We start from the raw sequence: 27833 nt of genomic DNA, 5'->3' as shown, positions 1-27833 counted from the left end.
CACCTCTGTACTAGATGCTTAACTTTTTGCTCATGATTTGTGTCAATCTTATAACATGGGAGAAATATTTCCGGATAGTAATCTGCTTATGCCCTAGAACAGGGTGCATTGATTTAAATCAGCAATTTAAGTCACCAAGTAGAAAGCTTCAATTTAAATGATCAACTTTAATCAACTTTTCCATTTGTACTTCAGTTATTTTCTAAAGAAAGGTGCATTCTCATTGGTTGATATAGCCTTTAAAACATGATTTACAACTAAATAGAGCCTTTACACCATGTTCAGTACATCTTTTTGCTACCTAGGAGGGGACTCTATAACTATATATGTTTATTTAAGCAAAACAAATATTTTCAGATTCTTATTATAAATTTTTAGTATGTTAGAAAATAGTAAGTGATATTTTGCTTATTTACTAGATCAGGCATGGGCAAACTTTTTGGCTGGAGGGCCATATCGGGTTTCCAAAATTGTATGGAGGGCCAGTTAGGGGAGGCGGTGTCTCCCCGAACAGCCAGGTGTGGCCCAGCCCCTGCCTCCTATCTGACCCCCCTGCTTCTCACCCCCAGTCGGTTCCCCCGGGACTCCTGCCCCATCCACTACTCCCTAACCACTTCTGGACCTCCCACCAACCCTCCCCTCTCATTCCTGATTGCCCCCCCCCCCGGGACTCCTGCCCTCTGACCGCCCTGTCTCCTATCCACACCCCCGACCCTGACTGCAACCCCCCCCACCCCCTTACCGCGCTGTCTGGAGCACCGGTGGCTGGTGGCGCTACATCCGTGCCACCCAGAGCACCGGGTCAGGCCGCGGCTCTGCAACTGCACTGCCCAGAGCATTGCACCGGTGTCGTGGTGCGCTAAGGCTGCGGGGGAGAGGGAACAGCAGGGAAGGGGCTGGGGACTAGCCTCCCGGGCCAGGAGCTCAGGGGCTGGGCAGGAGGTCTCATGGGCCGTAGTCTGCCCACCTCTGTACTAGATGCTTAACTTTTTGCTCATGATTTGTGTCAAGCTGCATTAGGATGGTAACTGGTTTAATTAAACAAACAGCATATAAAATTTAATTAAAGAAAACCTTAAATGTTTTAGATATATCAACTTCTCTTATCAAAACACGTTTCACATTTACAACCAAATGATGTACTAAAGGAATAGAGGGATTAATTGTGGCCAGTGAATTAAGCTGAGTATTTCAAGTCAGCCTGGGAAAGTTTTCAAATATACCTAAGTGAAAGTGATTGGAGCTTAAATTACTACTCGCCTTAGGCCTTGTCTATAGTACATAAGTTTTGTTGAGAGAAGTCAGCTTTTGTTGACAAAACCGCAGAGGTGTACACACTGAAATGCTCCTCCTGCCAATGTAACTCCCCTGCTATGCTGACATAATAAAACCACCTCAACTAGAGGTGCAGGGCTTATGTCAGTGTAGTTAAGGCAATGCAGTGTCTGCATTCCTTAGAGTGGCTGTTAGCTGTCATTCTTGTCAATATCACGGCGGAGCCTGAGGCGGCTTCCCTCCTGCTCCTAGCGGGGAACAGGGTGAGAAGTCCCCGGTGGCTTCCCTCCCACTCCCGGTGAGAAACGGGGAGGCGGCAGCCTGCCGGTTGCCTGTGGGGCAGCCAGGCTCCCAGTGGAGCTGAGATCAGGCTTTCAGATCTCTAGACCAGGTTCTCAGATCTCTACACTGCTCCTCTTAGGTCGGTGGAAGCGCTCCTGGTGAAGGAGCGCACCACAGATCCAAGGAGGATAGTGTGGCCATCAGCCACTGCAGTAATTAATGTGGGGGTTTTAAGTCGACCTAACATAGGTTGACTTATCTTTGTAGTGCAGACACAGTCTAAGTCTCTTGAAAATGAGATAACAGTCTGCTAAGTTACTTAGGCTTTCCTTCAAACTTTTAAAACTAGTAAATTTTATGCCCTCCCTCCTCATTTTTATTCCTAGACTGGAAGAGAGACAATTTTTTCTGCTTTTTCAACTCCCAATCAATTTGAACTTTGAATGAATTAGTCCAAAGGAAGAACATATTCTCTGTGCCTGCAAAAGAGGCTACTAATGTCAAAAGCTGATTTAGCGCTTCAACAGACTCTGGTTCCAGGTGCTTAGCTAGTGACTTCCAGCAGTTCAATGGTGTAACTTTCTTTAAAGCATCATAAAACGTGTACTGCTTAAATGGTTCACTTCCAGGCCTGAAATTTCTTACGGTTGGCAAGATTGATGGGTGATTATTCAATGCTCATGTCATAGCAGCATCTTCTTCAGCAGCCTGGCATCTACCTGGTACTTTCGGTTGAGAATACTGGCAAGAAAATGAGGTGGAGTAAATGCTTGATCCATCCGATTTACTGCCTAAAATTTAATTTTGGTGCTGGGTATTTCTCTCTTCAATATCTCAAAGTTCTTTCCAAATTTTAACAGCATTAGCAATTCAGCAGCAATCTTTCTGTAGTTTGTCCAAGGCTATGAAAATAGGTTTCAGTATATTTATCAAATCTTCTACATTTCCTTTTAGTCCGATGTTGAATACTTTGGCTGTGAGAGTTCCATCTATTTTGTCTCAATTTTCTTCACAAAATTATCTTCAGAATAGGCTAGTTCTAAATAAACAGCTCAAAACAGTCAATCACTGACTTCCATCATACATCTTGAGGGAGAATTAGTTTAAATGCTTCTATTCTCTTCAGTGAAGCTGGAGCAAAGTGGTTGTTATGGAAGCATTTTGCAACTTTAACTACTTTTTCCTTTATTCTTGAAGTTGTATGCAACTCTTTAGCTAAAAGATGCATCAAATGAGCACGTGCCGTCATGAGATGCATCAAATGAGCACGTGCCCATCACTATCTTCTAGATTTCTTCTCATCTTTGCTACATTTGCCTCATTGCCTGTGACAACGCTACATACTTGACACTTGAATTTTTGTTCACAGTTTGTTATACCTTTTACTGCTACTTCTTTTAAGTATTTGCTGCATGGGCATTTCCTGCTGTATCAATTGTTTCTGTAAGAGACAACCCTATCTCTGTTGTCATATAAGCACATATTACTGGAGCACTGTGTACACTGTTCCATGCATCAGATTAACTGATTTCCCCATCAGTGTTTTTTGCACACTGTTCAATGTCCTTCTCACAATCACCTTTCAGCAATGTCTGCTCTGCTAGATGGAGTGTACCATATTTGTAATGATTGAACCATGTCAATGAAATATTTGTTCTGAACAACATGAAAGGGAAAACTGTGCAATCTTTTCATTTACGGAGTCTTCCTGGAATTTGCTGGTCCTGATGGCAAATTCATGCCTTTCTTAACTGGATTATGATGAAGAAAGCATGTTCTGATGCAGTTAATTTACTGTCTGAAGTATTCAGAGTAACAGCCGTGTAAGTCTGTATTTGCAAAAAGAAAAGGAGTACTTGTGGCACCTCAGAGACTAACCAATTTATTTGAGCATAAGCTCAACATCCGACGAAGTGAGCTGGAGCTCACGAAAGCTTATGCTCAAATAAATTGGTTAGTCTCTAAGGTGCCACAAGTACTCCCTTTCTTTTTGTCTGAAGTACGTTTAGTTGCAGCACTGTTGGTGGTAACAGCAGATGACACTGAAATTATGGACATTGCAGATGATGGACATTCACAACTCCTTATGTCTAAGCAGAGACCCTGAAACAAAAAGGTAAAAAAGTCACCCTCACTCACTCGTTATTACTAACGGCACTGCTTTAAAAAGATTGTAAATGAAAGATTTTTCTCCTACTGCAGCTGTCTGTACCACCGTTTAAATGGTATTTATTCTAAACTCAGTTTTACAGGGCAAACAATTAGTCAATTATACAAATCTTAATCTATTTAAACCCTTATCTCTAGCAACATACCAAACAACTTGGGAAAAAACCATATTTTAAATGTTAAAATTCATAAATGACGAATAAAACTTTACTTTTAAAGAGGAAATCTTCACCTAGGATATTTGATTATACGGAACAATAAAAATCATTTCTAAAGTCCAGTAGTAATAGTAAAAATTTAATTGACAAACACTCCCACAACAAACTAACATACCAATCATATTTTGAATAAACATTTTGAAATTCATAAGTAATCTACCAAAAACACAAATTTATGACAATAATCTAAGTTATCATTATTAGCATAGTGAGACATGGAAGGCAGCCCAAAAAATGGTGCAAAAATAAGTTTACTAACCAGCTGATCCAGATTGTTCAAGCACATCATCTTCAAAGTCACTGTCTTCTGAGGAGCAATTTTCATAATGTTGTTTTATTCTGGCAACCAGGCCTTGCATCTCTCTTGCTCCATTCACAGTTGCCATGAGTTACTTTTTTACCCAGAGGTACAGGAATTTCTTGAAATATATTCCCAAACAGGTTCTTTTTTAGAACTTGCAGCCATGGCCGTTTTTCCCCCTCCAGTTCCTAGGTGTTAAAATCAACACTAGAAGCTACACTGAAGAATGTTGCCCCTTCTTCCCAGAGTCCTACTTTGACAAGTGTTGCGCCTTTCTGGTTGCATACTCTGCTCCTTCTCTCGTTACATATCTCACTTACCCTACTCCTACCCCAGAAAAACAAAAGAACTAACAATCCAAGACTTCTGGTAACATAACCTATGTGCCTGTTGCACTGCAGTATTTTATTTGTTTAGAGACAGAGAGGGAGGCAGTTGAGAAGTTAACGGATTTCTGTTTGTATCTGTCCATGTGCATATACAAGTCGACAGAGCAAGGCCATTTACCTGAAGTGCCCAGAACCATCCAGAAGCAAGGGCTGGTAGTTATTAGGCAGATCAGTGTTTTTCCATGAGCTGGTGGTTGGAGTATAAATATTCATAATTTGAGAACTGAGCCAAAGCTCAGGTGTGGAGAAGCTATAAAGTAGGAGCTTGAAACCACCCAGATGGGTTCAATGGATAAGCCTGATGAGATACATGATGGTGTCTCCTGGAGTCAGAGGCTGGACCCAATGCCTGTGATAACTTTGTCAAGTCTCTTCACTCAGTAGCACAGCTCCTGGATCCCCCACAGGATCAAGCCCTTAATACAGTACATGACCTACTGTGCCATATTTATTAACCTCAAAAGTTAAATTCCTTCCCCTCCAGATTCTTTCTTTATATAGAGAAGCAGTCTTTAACTCAAAGTGGGTCATGGATTCAGCGTATTTATTTAAATGTTTTAAGAGACTATAATAAATTTAAGCTTAAACACATTTATATTAAATATTTTATATTAAAAAGAAAAATAATTTAAGCAAAATTTATTTATTTATTTTTTTAAAAAAGCATGGATTTTTATCCACCCTGCCTTGAAACATGAGAATTGACAGGTCTTGTAGTTATAACATGATTGAACCACGTTCAGTTTGCAGAAGCAAGCCTCATTCATATGAAGTCCTCTCTATGTTAAGGAATCAAACAGCTGCTAGCAATAGGTTTTTCTGAACTGCTGTTTTGAACTGAAAACAGATTAAGTGACAGTATAGACAGGAAGTGTCACAGGAACTTGGCATCCAAGCACAAGTCCCAACCATGCTTTCTGTAACAGTGGTTTTGTTACCATTTACATTAGCAGTTACATTGTTTTTAGCACAGGTTCAAAGGGAGCCACTGCAGACAGCTGCGGTTCAGTTGCCTAGTGTAAAAGGAGACAAGTATTCTATCGCTTTTTCAAACTCAGTGCTGCTGGATCTTGAGACACAGGGTAGAGCGCTCAACTGATCCGGGGCAGGGGGTGGGGGGGGGAGGGGAAGAAATGTGAGAACTGGCAGCAGCAGCACCCTCCATCTAATGAGTAGACTATGAAATTAAAGGAAAAGTTCTTGGGCTACTTACTGGTAGTGAGTGAAACCCAGGGTAGGTAAGGCAGCATACTGCTCAGCAAAATCAGCCAGCCGGCTAATCACCGTGGCGAGCTGATGAGAGTGGGGGATGGGAAAAAACAGTCAGAGAGTCAGAAAAGGAATTGCAATGTAGAGAGAAGTTACAAGTGAACCTTGAACTGTCTTGCCACAGCGCTGACACATGCTTAAGCATGATAGTGGTGGGGAACGGATTAAGAAGCATAGAACAACTTAACAGATCAATTTCTACAGCCACTATGAAGCTTCATGTTTATGTCACTTGAGGTTGTATGCACAAGTTTTGCTCTCTGTAAAACTTAGACACACAGGAATGGTTACACCAGATTGTAACAATAGCCAGTCCAGTTTGTTTACCACCTCCACCAGCACCTGCTGGGTGAGTGGTTAACCATTTAGTTCTCTCTTTTCAGGACTGGGACAAGTAAAATGAAGCCACTTCCGGCTCAACAGACCCTCCCACTTCCATACAACCCCTCAGGAATCAAGAGGCCTTGGGGGAGGCTGGGGAGAGGCAAGAGATCACATGGAGCTAAGGACTGCCCACCCACGCCACAGTAGTCAGCCACTTTTTCCTGGGTGTCCAAGTCCCAGAGGAACTCCACCTCACCAGCACCCACCCAGAGACCAACTAGGATAAACATCATTCACCCAGAGGCCATCAGCTGTGTCCACCCGCAGGATGCTGCACACACCACTTCTCTCTCACCTTGGGCAGCAGCAGGTTGAACCCATCGCGGAGAACAATCAGGTCCTGGAAGGAACGAGTAAAGAAAGTTCAGTTCAGCTCTGCTTGAGAGCAACCTGCTCACTCCCCTTTCTCATTTGTGGGAGGGAGAGGTAGGTTCTGGCCTCTCTGAACACACAGCTACCATGGATAATTAAACTGCTCTTCCCTCCCAAGGAATCTCCAAGAAAGAGCCTCTCCATTTCTCATCTTAAAACTCACACTTTCCTGAATCAAAACGCTGTAAAAGAGGGACCTTCTTTAAGCCAAGGAGGACTGGATATTTGTCAGGGTCCATCAATGTCATTGCTTCTATATCAGCCAGAAGGGGGCCTGCAGAGCAACATGAATCCTGTTTCAACCCTCTTGGGTGGAAATCATGCTTTTGTAGAATTCCTAGTGCCCCAAGGGAATGAGACTAAATCCTAACAGCCCCATATGGAAATACAGGCACTACTTGCCACAGATCTACAGGGCTGTTTCAAGACTTCACTTCAAAAAGGCTGGCTAGTCCAGTAGAGATTTCCTTTTCCCTTCTCTGGCGCAATCAAATATAACTGAGTCCAAATGGCATGGGAAAAGCAGCTGCCAAAATCCAGGCAAAATGCAGGACTGCCACAGGAGAAGAGCAAAACTGCACTACCAAGTCTCATTGAACAAAAGGAACAACAGTGGTTGTGCTGAGTTTGGGAGGGGTCGGGGAAGACAGCAACATGCTGGGGAATAACACTATTTTGTATGGTTTCAGAGTAGCAGCCGTGTTAGTCTGTATCCACAAAAAGAAAAGGAGTACTTGTGGCACCTTAGAGACTAAGGAATTTATTTGAGCATAAGCTTTCGTGAGCTACAGCTCACTTCATTGCTGAATGCATCCCATAAAGTGAGCTGTGGCTTGCGAAAGCTTATGCTGATATAAATTTGTTAGTCTCTAAGGTGCCACAAGTCCTTCTTTACTATTTTGTATTAATTTTGTACAGGCCACCCCCAAACCCTTGACAGAAGCAAATGCTGAAGAGCAGGACACTGTGTGGGGGATTTTTATATAAAATTCTTACCCATTCTATTGACCCTGAATAGCTCTTCTACTACTGAAACAATCCAGATTTTCCATATAACAGTTGAAAGCTCATGATCTGCATATGTCAAAAGTGGCCTTGATTTCTCAAATCCGTGAGCTGGTGACCAACTGGCATGACCAACAGGTCATGCAGACTTTTTTTCTTTGCGCAACTCACATGATTGTGAGTTTCCCTAATTTAAAGCAACAGATGACACACAAGTGCTGTTGTTTGAGGATAGATCTTGCTTCATGCCAAAAGAGCACAGCATTGCTCTACAGCTGTCGGTGTGTTTAGGAGAATTAGAACTCCAGCTAGCACTGACTAAAATAGTCTCTAATGAGATTGGAACAGGGGGAATTAGCTCCAGAAGTAAAATTAAATAAAATTTTCAAAAAATTCTATTTGGAGATTTTATTTTTAAAAGTAAGCTGATTTTAAACGGTCAAGTGAGCAGCATTTGGTGGGTTCTGTGCAGCTCTCTAGAGAACAAACTCAGAGTATTGTTTTACCGTGTTATCGCCCACATAGCAGGAAGTGGCTCCAAGATGAATGATAGCAGCAGCTTTTGGACAACAGTGGGCAAAGGTGTGCACGTGAGCCATCACATCATGACGCAACCTCTTCTCCTCCTCAGCTGCCATCTTGAAGTCTATGTTATCCAGGTTTGCTTCCATCTCTTGGATTTGCTCATCTGTGATAGGCAGTCCCAGTGACTGAAGGGGGAAAAAAAAGCAAAAACAAAAAAGCTATCTCCCTCTGACAGAAAGAGCCCAAACCAGATGGAGACAGAAGCAATACACACTTTATCCCCATATAACTCCTCTTGGATTGTCAATTAGATATTCTTGTGAGTAAAAGGCCACACAATAGGACGGTAGTAGCAAATGATTTAGTTCAGAGATTCTCAAACTTTTTCAGTAGGATAGCCTATTTATTAGCGTCCCTTGGTCACCATTCCCCTCCGAGCCACAATTACATAACATCCTTGTGACAATAGCAGCAATTGCTGTCATGGAAAAGCACTTTCAGGAAAGTAATGCATCATAGCTTCTCTTAACGCAGTTTAGTGGCTGGAAAGGAGAAGCATCACCTTGTGAACCTGCCAGAAAAACTTTGCAGACCATCAGTTGTCCACAGTTTGGGAACCTTTGCTTTATTTAAGTACCAAGCCCTCTTTCATGTTGCTTGTAACTTTCTGAAATGTTTTTCTTCGTAGACCTCATCTTAGCTCAAAACTAAAATGTCTCGGAAGTTGGGGTAAATCAGTTCAGTCACTTGTCTTAGGCAAGTGAGGAAAATAGGACACATTTTCCACTTGAAAAAAATATTGCTACACTTCCCCAGGCCCCCCGCCACACACTTAATTTACATAAAACTGGAGTAGCAGATTTCAGACTTGGCAGACTGTTAGTATTCCATGCGGAACAGCCATTAGGCTGTGCTCGAAAAAATCAAAGTCATTTTAGAGGGACAGCTACTTTTAAAAAAATTACACTTGTTTGAAAAGTTATTATACCTACTATGTTTTACAAGTAATACCTTAGAATATTATAGTTTAAAGATGTATAATTAGGCAGTTGGATTCCCATTCTGTTTGTGTGCATCTTTCATACAGCAACAGGGGAAAATTAAAATGGGGAAAATATAATAAATCACAAGAGTTAGCAGGAATCCACAAAAACTAACTAGCTGGCAAGTTGATATAATTCCTTTAAAGTTAAAAGGTTTAAAGCTAGGTGTTTGCACATGCGCATATGTAACTGTATGTTTCAATTGTGCAGAAGTGCACGTCTCACAGTCTGAGCTGGCAGATGGAATTTTGCTATATTCCTTATTGTCTGGTCTACACAATTATTCTTTTGTACAAATCTCAAACATGGAATTGTGCAAGTTATCAAGGTTAAGAACATAGGTTCTCCTAATTTAACAGTACTTCCACTTTTATGCAAAATGGCACCTGCTGGCACTGTCCTGCAGCTCTTTCCTTTTAGTGAGAGAATTAATGCAACAAAACACACTGAATTCTCAACTTCAGTGCTGGATTAAACACATCTCAGGATAATCAAAAGATAAGGATTTGAGACCAACAATAACTCAGCCCCACTGCTCATACACTGTATTTTTAGTTCAGTGATTTTCAACCTTTCCTATCTGGGACCCAAAATCCATCCACAGTTTGGGACTCATCCAAATCCCACAACTCTTTGGGGCAGCAAAACCTTGAATCACAGCAAGAACTCACAGCTGGTTTGCATGGAGGCACTAAACAGAGAAGTCTGAGTGTTAGAAGGATTTGCTGGTAGTCGATGGTGCTCTGCCTGAGGATGCATCAAGCTCTGCTCCTGGTGAAGGACTGAGAGGAAAGAATGGACTGCAGTGGGACAGCTGGGACAGGACAGAAATGGATCTGTGGCAGGGCAGCAGCAGAGAAGGAAAGTAATTCTTAGTTATTTCCTTAAGTCAAAGTTTCAGAAACTGTCTGAAGCCTGCACCCAAAAAAGGGAAAAAAAATCATAAGGAAGGGATGCAACCTAAGCTGGATCTCAAACAGGTTATTAGGAGAAAGCAGAAGCCTACAAAGAATGGAAGACGGGATGGATCAGCAGGGAAAGATACCTGCTGGAGGTCAGAAAGTAAAGAGAAAAAGTGAGAACTACCAAAAGCCAAGCAGAGTTGGACCTTGCAAAAGAAATTAAACTTACAGTAAAAGGTTCTATAGCCATATAAAGAAAAAGAAAAAGAAAAAAAGTGGGATTGGCTGAACACTGAGAATGGGGTAGAGATTAAAGATAATCTAGGCATGGCCCAACACACATACTTTGCCTCAGTTTTTAATAAGGGTAATGAGGAGTTTAGGAGTAGTAGCAGGGTAACTAATGGAAATGAGGATATGGAAGTAGAAATTGCTACATCTGAGGTGGAAGTCAAACTCAAACAGTTTCATGGAACTAAACTGGGGGGCCCAGATAATCGCCATCCAAGAATATTTAAGCAACTGGCACAAAATTACAAACCCAATTGCAAGAATTTTTAATGAATCTGAAAACTTGGGGGTCGGACCCTGTGACTGCAGTACCTAGTTTTAAGAAAGGGGGAAAATATGACCAGGAAACTACTGGCCTGTTAGTTTGGCCTCAATTGTATGCAAGGTTTCAGAACAAATTTTGGAAGAGAAAGTAGCTAAGGACATAGCCTAAATGGCAATTGGGATAAAATACAACATGGTTTTACAAAAGGTAGATCATGCCAGACCAACCTGATCACCAAGAAGATAACGGATTTTTTTTTCAACAAAGGAAATGCAATAGTTTTAATCTATCTGGATTTCAGTAAATTTTCACCTGGGAAATTATTAGTTAAACTGGAGAAGATGGGGATTAATATGAGAATTGAAAGATGGATAAGGAACTTGCTAAACAAGGAATTATAACAGGTCATACTGAAAGGTGAACTGTCAGGCTGGAGTGGAGCTCTTCAGGGATTGGTCTTGGGAACAATCTTATTTAACATTTTTATAATAACCTTGGCACAAAAAATGGGTGTGTGCTAATAAAATTTGCAGATGACACAAAGTTCGGAGAACTTGCCAATATGGAGGATGACCAGAATATCATACAAGAAGATCTGGATGACCTTGAATACTGGAGTAATAGAAATGGGATGAAATTTAACAGGGGAAAGTACAAGGTCATGGCACTTGGGACTAACAAGAATTTTTGCTATAAACTGGGCACTTATCAATTGGAAGCGACAGAGGAGGAGAAAGACCTGGGTGTACTGGTTGATCACAGGATGACTATGAGCCACCAGTGCAATGTGGCCGTGTAAAAGGCTAATGCAGTCCTAGGATGCATCAGGCAAAATATTTCCAGTAGAGACAGGGAAGTGTTAGTACCATTATACAAAGCACTGAGACATCATCTAGAATACTGTGTGCAATTCTGGTCTCCGGTGTTTAAGAAAGATGAATTCAAACTGGAACAGGTACAGAGAAGAGTTACTAGGATGATCAGAGAAATTGAAAATCTACCTTATGAGATGAGACTCAAAGACCTTGACTTGTTTAGCCTAACCAAAAGAAGGCTGAGGGGAGATATAGTTGCTCTCTCTAAATACATCAGAGGGATAAATACCAGGGAGGGAAAGGAGTTATTTAAGTTAAGTGCCAATGTTGACACAAGAACAAATGGATATAAACTGGCCATCAACAAGTTTAGGCTTGAAATTAGATGAAAATTTCTAACCATCAGAGGAGTGAACTTCTGGGACAGGCTTCCACAGGGATCAGTGGGGGCAAAAAACCTAACTGCCTTCCTCTGCATCATGGGACACAGATCACTTGCAGGTTTAAACTAATGTAACTGGTGGATTCTCTGTAACTTGAAGTCTTTGAATCATGATTTGAGGATTTCAGTAAATTAACCAGATGTTCTGAGTCTACTACAGGAGTGGGTGCGCGAGGTTCTGTGGCCTGCAGCGTGCAGGAGGTCAAATTAGATTAATGTGAAGGTCCCTTCTGGCCTAAATCTATGAAAGATGTTTTTTCATTCAGTCCTGCTTGGTTTCTAGAACTCCTGATTTTGTTAAATATTTGTTGTTTCTCAACCCTGGGGTGTAACCTAGAGGACTCAAGCTTGCAATGCACTTTTGAGCCATTTCCCATGGATTATGAAATATTTGACATAACAGATTATGCTCTTAACTTTCTATCTTTTTACACATAGTACCTTATTTGCAACCTAGCAGATGTAACTCAGATGCAGAAGTCTTAATTTTTGAATCAACTGACTTGTTAATTGAAGATCTCAAGATTAATGTAATTTTTCTGCATTTAACAAATATGAATGTCAGAAACCCCTAACTAGTCAGAAAGCTCCAATGGTACACAGCATTTTAAAAGCTGTTTTCTTTCCAGGAGGAGGAATCCAGCTGTCTGAAGTGTTTTGAGATATGGGGATCTAGTATTATTGAACCCAGAGGGGAGAGCTGGTGAGGCAGAGGGATTTCCTGGAGAACCCATTAGCTAATTACTACCAAAATGGAACTAAAACAATATGCTTCAGGAAGGGCAATAGCACCTTGACTATCCAGACCCAACAAGAGAGTTACTTGGCCCCACAGTGCTGTCACCAAGACATATGGCTACATGGCCATAACTCTGCATCATAACACACAGATAATTCTGTAAGCAATATGATGTAATAAACAGCTAATATCACTGGTGTATTTTACTCTACTAGGGAAGGAATACTGCTATTCAAGTCTCATCTCCAGAAATAGTTATTGGAAAGATTCATCCATCCAGACTCCTGTGCTCATAAACATCTGACCCACATGGAAAAGCCAGTCACGGCATGAGAGCAGAGACAGTCCCACAGAGAGGAGAGAAACGAACCTCAGGAAACAGTTGCAATTGCTACCAAAAAAAAAAAAAAAAAGCGCACTCAAGATAAGGGCAGCGCCACGTGAAACACTCCTGTTGCACACCCACAAACACCGACCTAGCTGTGCCTGTGCCTATACTTAAAATTTTGTTCCCACCAGTGTAACTGCTCCACTATGACAACTTAACACCACCTCTCCAACCAGCGTAGAGTCAAGATTGCCGTACACAGGCTACCAGCATATAGACCCAGGTGCCACAGACACCAGCAGCAGCTGCCTCTGTTATCCTCAGGAGTGAGATATCAGCTAAAACCACCACTGGGGGTGGAAAATGGTGCTAGTATTCAGTTCCATTGCCCTATACAAGCCCACCCCATCCCTCCTGAGAGCCATACTCACCATGGCTGGTGCTGTGACTGGCGCAGGGCTGTATCAATCCCAAGGAGAAGTGAGAATGCAGTGCTTACACCTTGTGGGGATCAAGGAGAGTGAGTTCAGTATCCTACAGTTTGATTTCCGTTGTGAATACACTGAAAATGGTACCCCGTGTGTTGTGTCTGCAGCTACTGGTATTGTGGCCTTCAGAGGTTTTGTTTACACTGGAACTTCGTCGACAAAACTTTTGTCGTTGAAGGGTGTTAAAAAACAACATCTCCCCAAACGACAAAAGTTTTACTAATGAAAAGTGCCAGTGTTAACAGCACTTTGTTGGCAGGAGAGCGACAAAACTGCTGCCGCTTATGGAGAATGGAAGTTTTTTTGTTGCCAGGAGAGCTTTCTCCTGCCGACAAACAGCAGCTACACTGTGCGGCTTTTAGCAGCATGGCTGTAGCAGCACAACCGTGTCGCTAAAAGCGAGGTAGCGTACACAAAGCCAGAGTCTTCCCCTCCACACCTACAGAACATCTAAGCCAGATAAGGAGGAAAAAGAAGAGGACTCAGGATGACATGTTCCAGAAGATGCTGCAAGTCTGTGCTGCATCAGAGAACGAGACCAAAGCCTGGAGGATGACCGCATGGAGAAGGAAAGAGTGGAGAGGAGGAAGGCCCAGGAGTCCAAGTAGGACAAGGAAAGGGAGATGCATCGGGACATAATGGGGCTTCCCAGGCAGCAAACAAATGCTACAGACTCTGGTAGACCTGCAGGTCCAAGAATCCCAGGCTCGCCTCCATCTGCAACCCATAGACAACTCAATGTTGGGACCTCCTTACACCACCCCTTGACATTCCACATGGCATCAGGGAACCTGCATTACCCCCTACCAATCCAATCTGCGGGAATTTAAAGACAATCACAGCCGCACATACACCAAACTGTGAAAGACACGGTTGGTGTATGTGTGCCTGACTGTTCATAAGTTATAGAACTTAATAAATTAAGGGAACACAAAGCTCTAATTTTTTTCCCCCGGTTCATGTTGCAAAATAAAATTCTGTTTTCTGGAACATAAAATCAACTTTTTGAGTTCACAAAATATGCTGGCTGGTGCAGAACATGTCTGACACCCACCAATTTCCTATTACTTCATTTTGTCACAGAACCCACACCATCATTCTCAGACAATATTAATATGTGCATTGGCAATGTTATATTCTTACACATACAGAACTCACTACAAGATTCATACTGGGCTGCAAAAGAGCAAGGCCAGGTAGAGCAACACACACTACCTTGGCCCCCATTAAAATGGTCTTTCAACGCCTCCCTGAGCCACACACCTCCGTGCTGAGCTCTTCTTATAGCCCTTGTATCTGGCTGTTCAAATTCAGCAGATAGCCATTCACTCCACCTCCACCCTGGGGTAAACTTTTCCCCCTTTGCTTCACAGATATTATGCAGCACACAGCTGGAAACTATAAGCATTGGGATTTTTTTTCCCCCCACTGAGGTCTAATCTTGTAAGTAGACAATGCCTGCGACCCTTCAAACGACTAAAGGTACATTCAACTGTCATTCTGCAGCTGCTGAGCCTGAAGCTGAAGTGCTCCTAGGTGCTGTCGAGGTGGCTGTTATATGGTTTCATGAGCCATGTTAGCAAAGGGTAGGCTGGGTCCCCAGGATCATTATTGGCATTTTAACATTCCCAGTGGTAGTCTGCTGATGGGGAAAGTAAGTCCTTGCTTGGAGATTTCTGAACAGTCCTGTGTTCTTAAAGATGTGCGTTTCCCACACTTCACTTCCCCATCAGTTGTCTCCTGTTACAGGCACCTAACTAGAAATACTGCACATTTCCCATGATGGAGAGCAGAGGAAATTGTTTGTGATTATGTCTAACAGTCTGCAACTGACCAATGACCGAGCCAACAAGTGCTGAGTGTGGCTAACTCCCACTCCACTTCCAGTCCAGGATTGACAACATAATGGTGTAACTCCTCAGGAATGTGAACACATGTATAAAAATAAAAGTCTCCCTCCTCCCAGTGGGGCCAGAGTGCTCAAGATATCACAGGACAACTCCTACTCACTGGAAACAAAATTCTATTTTGAGAAGGCAGAAGAAAAAGGGAGAGCTGGCAGAGAGAAAGGAAGACAGGGAAACCCATAAGCACAAGGTTTGGGAGTCCTGAGATGTCATCCTGGCTCTATCATTGACTTGCTTTCTGGTCCTGGGCAAGTCATATAATTCACTTCATTCTCCAGCAGTAAAAATGGTGATAATTAATTATCTACTGCACAGAGGTGATGTGGGGATTCATGCTTCTACTATGCTTTGAACACAAAGTGTCAAATATTATCAACTCCTCTAAAAGTTTGTGGTCTGTTCTGACCTCAATTGCAGAAATCCATGCATGAACTCAAGGCTCATATAGTAACACCACATCATATAACTGCCCATATAATCTAGTATGACACCTACAATACTGGATGAGACCATTTGGGGCCTATGAAATCCATTTTATTATTGTGGATTTTGGGATTTATTATTTTTGGATTTCATTTTTTTCCATTAAAAAAATTCTATCTTTATGTTTTTAATTAAAATTGTTTGCTACATTATTAAGTAGCCTTTTTATAAATGCATAGAAATTTTCAGTATTAGATTGCAATGGGGAAAATGGATTTTACAAAAAAAACCCCTACAATTTAAACAAAACATCCTGCAGATATACACTACACAGTAAAAGTAACATTTTAAATCACTTTTTAAAGTAGCAGTCATATGACCACTTACATTGCTGTACAGTAACACAAGTACACAGAAGTAAGAGCCTGTAACAGTGTCAATTTAACTAAAATCACATTTGATTAAAAAATAAAAATAATGCACTAAACATAAAATAATCCATCCTTGCAGCAGTCATTGCTGCCATTCTAACTTAAACTTGCTACTTTCAAGCTCCTATATTCTGAAAGAATGATTAAATTAATTTCAAATTGGATTAAATAATTTCACAGTCAACTGTTTATTGGTGAGTAGCATTATAAATTGACAAACTTAAATAACATTTTTGCCATCTCCAGCAGACATCTCCATTGTGGTACATTATGGTTATCCTTTTAGTGTTTGCCTCAGAAAGTGATTCCCTCTTGTCTGTAAGTAGATTTTTATATTTACTATAGCTTCTAGCTGCGTCTAGAGAGCTGACAGGGAGGAAGATCTAAGGTAGGGCAACCTCTGCTACTCTAGGCACTTGTGCTTACTGGAAGGCTATGAAGGAACAAAGATCCAGTGGATCTGGGATGTACTCATTCTGAGTGTTGCGCAGAAACACAAGCCACTGGTTCATACAATTCTGATGAGGAGTGGGCAAAAGGTGATAGCTTGCTGTACTGATCAATGTTGTGTTGCGTGGCTGGAATCTGCCTGTCAATACACGTCTTTTGCTGGATGGACATCTCAGTGTTTGGAATTTGTTAAAAGCAAGCTGATAGGTTTCATCCATATTGTCCAGGGTATTTTTCTTCTCTCTTATGGAGAAGTCATCCAAGAGTCTTTCAGTTTCTTCACCAAACCCCCAAGTTTTGTCTGTTCCAGAAACCAAGTGAAACCCCATGTCTTCCATAATATTGAAATCTGAAACAGCTGTAGGGCAGTGGGTACCATCAAAGATGGTCAGGGGTGTTATCAGTTTGGGGAAAGCTTCAGATATGAAAGCTGTCTTAAGTGTCAGCAAGTCTGATTTCTCCTGACTGCTAAGTAATGCCAAAAGGTTTGTCACAGCCTGTGCTAAGGACTTCTTTTTTCAAAAATGTCCTTGTAGAGATCAGTGTGATCTGCATGATATTTTACTGCTTGAAACCAGCTATTTCATCTTATATGTACTGCTTCAGGGGGACCTTCGTGATGTGCACATCACCTTTGGACTTAAGAAAAGCAACCCATCTTCATTTTCTGGATGACTTTTTGAAGAAGGCAGATTTCATCCAAGTAATGAAAGATGCCACATCACTAAAGAAGTGACAATGCAGCCACATCTCACTTATCAGACTGATTATCTATCTGACACAGACATGTCACATGTATACTGTTGGGCATGACACATTTCAGTGTTTCTCTGTATGCTTTGATGCAGTATGCTGCCTTGTCAGTTACAACTGCCCAAACATTAGTGTGGTGAACTGGTTCCTAATCATTGACACCAGAACAGCCTGTGAGAATGTGGAGTGTTGCAGCTCTCCATGACTATAACATCAAATAGTACTGACCTTCAACACCTGAAAAAAAAAAAAATACATTCTGTGGTCATAATTTTTCAACTTGTTTGTCAGTGGAGGAGTTCATTAAACAAACTTAAAATTCAGTAATGGAAAAAAAATCCAGCTTCAAAATCATTATAGTATCATTTAATGTTAAAAAGATTTTTTTTAAAATACATATTACAGGTGCATTGCAATACGGAATTTAATTTCCTCATGCATATTAAATATGAAGTGCTTGATAAAATTAAATAAGTATTTTTTATAGAATAGCTCAAATTCTAATGTGGTACTTTTTTTTTTTTTTAAGGACTATTTTAAGGGGTCATAGCATCGTAAATGTTTTTTTCTTAAATTATCTGTACTTTAAATCACAGAAGTGATTAGTCTTTTCTAAATATAAAAGATTTTCCTAAAGGTCAATACACACATTATAAAAAAGCATCTACTTAAGTATCTATCATAGTAAAATAAAATAAAAAACATATACCTATGACTATATTTAGCACACTGCACTCTCAGATATTTGTTGTCTCGTCGATCACCAAGGAAATCTTTTCCCCATGGATTTTGGCCAGCAATGCCACCATGTGCTCCTGATAAACACACAGCAGGTTAAACTGCCAATGTGCCGCTTCATTTTCAGACAATTCCCACTCCCCGATCCCTCTGGCAGTGTTTTAAGAGGAAACATGGAAGCGTCGTCATTTTTTCCAATGAGATATCAGCCTCGGCACAGACCACAACAAAATCTTCAACAAACTCCCCTCTGGCATCTGCAGATTTCATACTGTCTGCAATTGTTCTCTGTAGAGAGTGAGAATCTCAATGATTCTAGTCATATGTGGCTCGATTCTTCAGATGGTTTTTTGACATTAGATGATCGTTGCAGGTATCTTTTCAGGTCCAGTCTATTGTATGTTGACCGCATTTTCAGATCATCATACTGCCCGATTCATAGATGTCATTAGGGAAACTGACTAGCTCTTCCCTTTGGTGTCAGCATAATGTTTCTTAGCTTTTTGGATGAGCATTTTCCAGTTGTAGAATGCCTTTTAGACATGCTAAATCATGTACTGAACCATGGGGGGGAACCGCACTAGTAGTAGCGGGCCACGTGTCTAAGCAACAGTCAGTTAACCTACGGTGGTGGTGAAACGTGAAAAAGCACTCTCATTGTGTGTACACACGAGTCTTTGAAAATTCCCACAAGGTACAAAATTTGTGCAAGTAGGTTTCATCAAGCTTCATTTTCTACTGCCAAGCATCTATTTTTTATATAATGCCAGATTTTTATTTATTTATTTTTAAAAAACACACAGCACGCTGGAGTCTGTTATTGTTTTGATTCCGCCCACGTTCGCATTAACGCAGATTTCACAGGGCCCTAGCCACTGGCTCATTCAGTTGCCTTTAGGATCTCAGCTTTGACTATGTCCAGTACCTGACACTTTAGAGTAAGGTGCCCATTTAATGCATATATATTTTGATGTAGGCACCCTCTCCTCAAGGAGTGATGAGGCAACAAAGCAGTGCCATGGTCCCAGGAGCAGAAAGGGGACACGATAATGAGACTGTGCATTGCCTGTTCACACTTTAGTACAGGGGTAGTGAATAGGTGGACCGTGGGCCAATCCAAACCACCAGATACTTTTGAATGGCCCATGAAATCTTTTTTATTTAGTTATTATTGTCATTATTGTTATTGCAGTATGAAAAAAGCTCTCTCTGGAGACTGGGCCTTGGATATACCTTGGTCAAGAAATTCAGACTTTGACAAAAAATAATTGACTATCTCTGCTCTAGTGCAACAATCCTCTGCCCTGCAAAACTGGAGAGCCACCATAACAGTGAACAAAACAGCCAGCCAACTGCAGAGTTTGAGTGTTGACTTAACACTCCACTGCAAATTTTGTGTTCCAGTGTGTTTGTCATGTATCAATACAAACATGCTTGCTAAGTAATGATGGTATAAGATGGGTGAACCTTACTATATGGTGAGTGCACAAGTGACTGGAAAACTCTACTCAGAGAATAGTTATCAAAGGTTCACAATCACGCTGGAAGGCCATATCGAGTGGAGTCCCACAGGGATCTGTCCTGGGTCCAGTTCTATTCAATACCTTCATAAAGGATTTGGATAATGGTATAAAGTGTACACTATAAAGTCTGCAGATTATATCAAACCGGGAGGGGTTGCAAGCAGTTTGGAAGACAGGAATAGAATTCAAAATGATCTTGAAAAACTGGAGAAATGGTCTGAATTACATAGGATGAAATTCAATAAAGACAAATTTAAAGTGACTATACTTAGGCAAGAATAATCAATTGCACAAATACTAATTGGGAAATGACTGTCTAGGAAGGAATACTGCAGAAAGGGATCTGGGGGTTATAGTGGATCACAAACTAAATATGAGCAAACAATGTAATACTGTTACAAAAAAAGAAAACACCCTTCTGGAATGTATTAGCAGGATTGTTGCAAGCAAGACAGGAGAAGTAATTCTTCCACTCGATTAATAAACTGGAGAAAGTCCAGAGGAGAGTGACAAAAATGGTTAAAGGTCTAGAAACCCATGAGGAGACTGAAAAAATTGTATAGTTTGGAGAAGAGAAGACTGAGGGTGGGACATGAAAACAGCCTTAAAGTACACTGGACCCTTGCTAGAACGCAGGGTTCGAGATCCATGCGCAGTACCGCGTTAACGTGGGGACCGTGTTACCATGGATCCCAATTTAATTTAAATATTTAAATTTGGGATCCATCACTGCGAATCCACGTTAAAGTGATGCGCGCTCTAGCAAGAGTCCGCTGTATGTAAAAGGTCGTTATAAAGGAAGGTGATAAATTGTTCTCCTTAACCACTGAGGACAGGTCAAGAAATAATGGGCTTAAATTGAAGCAAGGGAGATGTAGGTTAGATGTTAGGAAAAACTTCCTAATTGTAAGGGTAGCTGAGCACTGGAACAAATTATGTAAGGAGATTGTGGAATCTCAGTCATTTAAGGTTTTAAAGAACTGATTAGACAAATACCTGTCAGGGATGGTCTAGATCAGGGGTTCTCAAACTGTGGGTCGGGACTCCAAACTGAATCAAGACCCCCATTTAAATGGGGTTGCCAAGGCTGGCGTTAGACTTGTGGTGCCTAGAGCCGAAGCCAACGCCTGAGCCCCACCGCCCTGGGAAGGAGCCCTAAGGTTACATGCTCCCTGCCTAGGACAGACGCCCTTGGGCTTCAGCTTTGTGTCCGTCCCTCCCACCCAACCAGGGTGGCAGGGCTAGGATGGGCTTGGGCTTTGGTCCCCCTGTGATGGTGCCCCCATAAGACTTTAAGGAAATAGGCTTATGAATGTATATATGACATAACTGGAATATGTTTTATGCTACATGTGTCATGTAACATATCTGTAAAGGTTATGATCTACTGAATCTATTAATCCTATTTGTATGCATGTGTCATTGTTGTATTCGAAGTTATGAATATTGGCTATGCACTTGCTTGATTTCTAAGTAGCCTTAGTAAAGCATTTGGTCAGCTTCTTCAGAAAGGAATGTACAAATTAAGTGCCCAATCAAGAAGCTCTCACGAAAAATCGATCTTGGGAGGCGCCATTCCACATAAGAAGTCTACATGAGGATGTTCAAGCTAGCATGTGAGCCATGACTGCTACCTTTAAGTTCTGAGTCATGAGTGGTCATTTGACTTGCCCATGTGACTCCAAAACTCCATCTTGTAGCTGGACTTTGCATAGGAGAGAGGAGGGGGTCTCCACCCACAAGAGAAAGTCTATTTAAGCCTGTGGGAGACCCCTCCATTTTGTCTTCAGCTGGCTAAAGAGAGAGCCTTTCCACCCCCAAGGATACCTGAAAGAAACTGGAACAAAGGACAGTAACTATAGGGGGTGTGAGTGATTGCTGGACCCAGACTAGAAGGAGACTAGTCTGTAAAAGGAAGCTTACTGGAATTCCTCTAAGGGTGAGGTTTTTATCTGTATTCAGTTTTCTTAGACAAAGACTTGCGTGTTCTATTTTATTTTGCTTGGTAATTCACTTTGTTCTGTCTGTTACTACTTGGAACCACTTAAATCCTACTTTCTGTATTTAATAAAATCACTTTTTACTTATTAATTAAGCCAGAGTATGTATTAATACCGGGGGGGGCGGGGCGGGGCAAACAACTGTGCATCTCTCTCTATCAGTCTTAGAGGGCGAACAATTTACGAGTTTACTCTGTATAAGCTTTATACAGGGTAAAATGGATTTATTTGGGGTTTGGACCCCATTGGGAGTTGGGCATCTGAGTGTTAAAGACAGGAACACGTCTTAAGTTGCTTTCAGTTAAGTCTGCAGCTTTGGGGCACCCTGGGTCTGTGTTGCAGCAGACTGGCGCGTCTGGCTCAGCAAGACGGAGTGCTGGAGTCCCAAGCTGGCAGGGAAAGCAGGGGCAGAAGTAGTCTTGGCACATCAGTTGGCAGACCCAAGGGGTTTCTCTGATCCAACCCGTCACACCCCCATCCTGGGGTCATAGTAATTTTTGTCAGAAGGGGGGGCATGGTGCAATGAAGTTTGAGAACCGCTGGTCTAGACAACACTTACTTCTGCCTCAGTGCAGAGAACTGGAATAGGTGACCTACTGAAGTCCCTTTCAGTCCTACATTTTTAGGATTGTTTAATGTCTTGGCTGGCTGCAAATTCATTCAGCACAGTCTGTCTTTTCCAACCACTCCCCCTCAGGGTTACTAGGAAAAAGCCTGGAGTAAGTCTCCTCTTCCTTCAATTTCCATGTTCTAAGTGCTTGGACTCATAGGGTGAGGTCCTAGCATCAACAGTTTATTCTTTCAATTTCACTGTACTACTGTGTATGTATCAGGCAATGTGGCAAGCACTCCTGGGATGAGCATTCTGTTCACTCTGCCCAAGATTAGTATAATCCCAGAAATATGGGCTCCATAAGAGCCATAGGCTGAGGATCACTTTAATGACTGCATATGGCACAGATTTACACCAAGGTGAGGACATTTATTAGAATATTCCAGGTCAGCCAAGTCACCTGGCAGGCAAACAGCTCACTAATGGAAGAAGGGCTCAGAAGATAAAACTCTTCCTTCCTCAAGAACTGTTTATAGTAGCTTTATGAAACTAACTTCACAGAGGCATGGAGAGTTCAGGAGGAGTGCAGGGAATACGAAAAGTTACAGCTTGTTAGCCTGGTTAATAACCTCTTTTCTGAAAAACACACCATGCTGCAGTACAGATGACCACCTGCATAGAACTACATATGAAGTTAGGCTTGTGCCCTTTTAAAACTATGTATATAGCTGGCCTGAAAGATGGGTTTTTTTGCTTATGTTTTTCTCTGCTTAGCTTAGAATAATCAAAAATAATCAGGTCTCCCTGCTTTTGCTGGAGAACCCCTGAGAGGTTGCAAGGATGTTTATTGTGAGCTCTAACATAATAATTGATAGGGTGAAGGTGCTGCATCTTTGATATAGGCTTCCTTTAAACTAAAATGCTGGTCATCAAAATTAAATAGATGTTAAAAATACGTTAAATGGTCTGAATAAAAATCTCTTCTCCCTTGCTCAAGTGATGTCATTGTTCACTAGCTCTTCGGTTCTCAAAGACTGTCCTTGCCTAGATTTCTCATGAAAAATATCAGCAGAAAAACAACTTTCAGGCCTTCTTTATACAGCATAAAGATGCAAATCAGGGCACAAATCCATTTCTCCCCCTTCTCACTTTGCAGATCACCTTCGCAGCAAATCGTGCAGTGAAGAGTAAAAGAATGGTGGAGTGATAGGATCAATCTTGGTTTTAATCTGGGTGGGCAATGTACACATTAACTTTTGCCAACACCTCTGTAGTTTATTATGACATAGAAGGATTTGAACTTCAGTCATTAGCTCCCTGCATTAGTTTTGTGTACAACCAGACCAAGCTGGAAAGTTGCGTGAAGGTGAAGAAAACCACCTCTGGAAACCAGAATCTGGCTTTTCTCCCTGCACCCTTCCCAGTCAGCCAAGGTCTCCTTTGCGGTGCCCCTACTCTACTTACACTACATTGATGACATCTTCATCATCTGGACCCATGGAAAAGAAGCCCTTGAGAAATTCCACCATGATTTCAACAATTTCCATCCCACTATCAACCTCAGCCTGGACCAGTCCACACAAGAGATCCAATTCCTGGACACCACGCTGCTAATAAGCGACGGTCACATAACCACCACCCTATACCAGAAACTTACCGACTGCTACACTTAACTACATGCCTCCAGCTTTCATCCAGACCACACCACACAATCCACTGTCTACAGCCAAGCTCTATGATACAACTGCATTTGCTCCAACCCCTCAGACAGAGACAAACACCTACAAGATCTCTATCAAGCATTCTTAGAACTACAATACCCACCTGCTGAAGTGAAGAAACAGATTGACAGAGCCAGAAGAGTACCCAGAAGTTACCTACTACAGGACAGGCCCAACAAAGAAAATTACAGAACGCCACTAGCCATCACCTTCAGCCCCCAACTAAAACCTCTCCAATGCATCATCAAGGATCCACAACCTATCCTGAAGGACGACCCATCACTCTCACAGATCTTGGAAGACAGGCCAGTCCTTGCTTCCAGACAGCCCCCGCAACCTGAAGCAAATACTCACCAGCAACCACACACCACACAACAGAACCACTAACCCAGGAACCTATCCTTGCCATAAAGCCCGTTGCCAACCGTGTCCACATATCTATTCAGGGGACACCATCATAGGGTCTAATCACATCAGCCACGCTATCAGAGGCTCGTTCACCTGTGCATCTACCAATGTGATATGTACCATCATGTGCCAGCAATGCCCTTCTGCCATGTACATTGGTCAAACTGGACAGTCTCTACGTAAAAGAATAAATGGACACAAATCAGACGTCAAGAATTATAACATTCAAAAACCAGTTGGAGAACACTTCAATCTCTTTGGTCACACGATTACAGACCTAAAGGTTGCAATTCTTCAACAAAAAAACTTCAAAAACAGACTCCAACAAGAGACTGCTGAATTGGAATTAATTTGCAAACTGGATACAATTAACTGAGGCTTGAATAAAGACTGGGAGTGGATGGGTCATTACATAAAGTAAAACTATTTCCCCATGTTTATTCCTCCCCCTTCCCAGAGTGTTCCTCAGATGTTCTTGTCAACTGCTGGAAATAGCCCACCTAGATTATCACTACAAAAGGTCTGCCCCCCTCCCGCCCGCTCTCCTGCTGGTAATAGCTCACCTTACCTGATCACTCTGGTTACAGATTTCAGAGTAACAGCCGTGTTAGTCTGTATTCGCAAAAAGAAAAGGAGTACTTGTGGCACCTTAGAGACTAACCAATTTATTTGAGCATAAGGTCACGAAAGCTTATGCTCAAATAAATTGGTTAGTCTGTAAGCTGCCACAAGTACTCCTTCACTCTGGTTATAGTGTGTATGGTAACACCCATTGTTTCATATTCTCTATGTATATCTCCCCACTGTATTTTCCACTGAATGCACCTGATGAAGTGAGCTGTAGCTCACAAAAGCTTATGCTCAAATAAACTGGTTAGTCTCTAATGTGCCACAAGTCCTCCTTTTCTTTTTGAGGATACAGATTAACATGGCTGCTACTCTGAAATTTGTGGTACCATCTCGTTTCCCCAGGTTGGGATCCTATTTCCCACTCTTGCCAAAATCAGCTACAGCGTTAGCACCCCCGTCTCCCAGGGAGAGTCAGTCTCCCAGTCCGCAGGCTTTCCTCTTCCTTAATCCCATCCCCCAAGATTAGGAGATTCTGCCCTCTTTGCTTCTAACCCAGCTCCAAAGCATAGGACAAGCGGACACCCCCCCCTCCCATCCCGGTTAGGAGTGTGGCTGGGCTTTCCCCCTCCCTCGCCCCCCGGTCAGGGAACTCCAGCCGCGCTGCTGCTAAAGCGCGCGGCCGGCCAGGAGCCCTCCACGTGCCGCATGACCCCGGCTCCCGGCAGCAGGGTCCCGCACTCAGCGCCCGGGGCGAGCAGTCCTCAGCGCCGGCTCCGCCACGGGGCCCCCGGGACCGGCCCCGAACCGCCGCGTGCCTCAGTTTCCCCCTCTGTCAAACAGGGACGCGCACCCCGCCCCGGGGAGGGGGGAGAGTGGGGCGGGCCTGGCAGCTGCGTCTGCACCCCCAGCAGTGGGGCTGGGCCCGCGGGCTCCCCGCCACAAGCACTCCACAGCGCGCGCGCGGGGCAGACGTCCCGGGGCCGCGCTCGGTCCCGCCGGTACCTTCTCCGCCTGGGCCAGGTAGAGCCAGAGCCGCCGCCACGTGCCGAACTTCTTCCGCTCGCTGAAGTTGAAGCCCATCTCGGGGCTGGCGTAGCGCGACACCAGCGGCGAGCGGTAGCGGCCGAACGGGTCCTCCTCCGCGCCGGGCGCCGCCATGGCCCAGCCGCGACGCCCCCGCGGCCCGCGAGCGACAGGACACCTCAGCGGGCGTCGCACGCGCCGGCCGCACGTCGGACTCGCGGAAGCGCTCAAGAGCCCCCGCCCCGCCAAGTGTGAAATGCGGCAGGAGGTCAGGACGGAAGAAAGGGGAGGGCAGAGCGTGGCCGCGCGCGAGCGTCGTAAAACAGCCTCGTCCTCCTCCGAGCGTGAAATACGGCAGAAGGTCAGTGCGGCGCCGCGCCCCCAACCCGGAGGCGGAGCGTCCTATTTTACGAACCAGGCGGACCGGCTGAGGGTCGGTCCAGGTGCGCGGCCGGAGAGGGGCGACAGGCCGCGCTACCGGCTCCGAGGTGGGCTGCCTCTGCTCCCTATAGCCTTCCCTGGAGTCTCCTGCTGGGCTTTGCCCGCCCCCAGCAGCGGCTCCTCTGCCTGCCTGGGAGCAGCTACCACCGAGGGGTCCGGCCCCACCGCGGCTGGTCTACATGGGGGCGGGGGGAGTGGCGGCGTTAATCCAGTTTCCAGGTCCTCTCACTTCGTCTCCTGTTACTGCTCGCTCACATCCTCCTCCCTGCTGCTCTGTTCAGCACGGAGGGCTTCAGGGCACCCCCTCATTGCTGAGCTAGATGTGCCCGTTCCTCCGCTTTACCCAGTCAGTGCACACTGGGGGGCTGCAGCTTATGCCTCTTGAGCTAAATGGCCCAAGGCCTCGAGCTTTCGGAGCAATGTTAGAAAACAACTAGACAGCGAACCAGTTCTCCCTCTCCCCAGCTGGCGCTTTACGCCCAGTCACGCTAACGTGGACAAACCTCGAACAATCACATCTTAACATTTAATGCCATTCACATTCATCCCTCCAACCCTGTGAGTTGAAGGATTCAGCTCTTATAACTCAGCTTTAGTGCATTCATAGGTATTGAGCCGCCTAAGCAGGGGTTCTCAAACCCTCAGAGGGTCATGAGGTTATGATGTGGGGGATCACAAGCTGTCGGCCTCCACCCCAAAGCCCGCTTTGCCTCTAGCATTGAAAATGGGGTTAAATTTATTTAAAAGTGTTTTTAATTGATAAGGGAGGGGTCACAGGCAGAGGCTTGCTATGTGAACGGGGTCACCAGTACAAAAGTTTGAGAATCACTAGCCTGTAGTATCAGAGCTGCTCTGAGCCAGGTTACAGACACATCTAGTAAGGTTTTTTTTTTTTGGGGGGGGGGGGGGGGGGAGGGTAATTGCAACCGTAGTGATTTTTATTTTTTTAAAGCAGTTTTATTAGTTGCATGAAATTATAGGTTTTCAGCTTTTTTGTTTATCTATTGCCTTTTCAGGGTTGGAAGAAATTTGGGTGACACTGGATTGCTGCAAGAGGAAGGGTGTACTCACAGACTGCTATTGATGTGTGTCAAGTGAAACATATGTTTATCCCTGACAACAAATTAAGTTACATCCTACCAAGCTTAGTTATAGATAACACTATAAAAAGTTAAGAGCAGCTTCTCTCTAGATGGGTTTCCAGCACTGTTAACACTGGTAGAACTAAACTAGAAATTTTGGTACGATTCCCTAGTCTAGACGAAGCTCATGTCTTCTGTGCAAAAAAAAACCCTGTGTACTGTACGATATACTCCTCTGTATGGCTGCTTGGGAATAATTATTTTGCTCTTTAGAGTCACAGTATAAAATCAAGTGAGAAATGGAGACG

At 43.2% G+C, this 27833-nt stretch overlaps 1 protein-coding gene across 2 annotated transcripts in view; it reads right to left on the bottom strand.

Annotated features, from left to right (window-relative positions):
* Positions 1-26259, bottom strand: part of ADSL (adenylosuccinate lyase) — a 46499-nt gene extending 20240 nt beyond the window's left edge. The window contains exons 1-5 of one of the 2 annotated variants that reach the window (XM_073327032.1): positions 25982-26070; positions 13446-13515; positions 8171-8374; positions 6583-6627; positions 5848-5927 (exon numbers count right to left, since the gene is read on the bottom strand). In XM_073327032.1, the coding sequence (XP_073183133.1) occupies positions 5848-5927; positions 6583-6627; positions 8171-8374; positions 13446-13448 (332 nt within the window). In that variant the 5' untranslated portion in view covers positions 13449-13515; positions 25982-26070. Of the gene's footprint in view, positions 1-5847; positions 5928-6582; positions 6628-8170; positions 8375-13445; positions 13516-25981 lie in introns of both variants that reach the window. The other variant, XM_073327026.1, reaches the window with a different exon arrangement.
* Between the last annotated feature and the right edge of the window lie 1574 nt (positions 26260-27833).

The sequence above is a fragment of the Lepidochelys kempii genome, chromosome 1, assembly GCF_965140265.1.
Source record: "Lepidochelys kempii isolate rLepKem1 chromosome 1, rLepKem1.hap2, whole genome shotgun sequence".
In the NCBI taxonomy this organism is placed as follows: Eukaryota; Metazoa; Chordata; order Testudines; family Cheloniidae; genus Lepidochelys; species Lepidochelys kempii.
The sequence above is the reverse complement of the archived record's forward strand: the minus strand, read 5'-3'. Positions and strand labels throughout refer to the sequence as shown.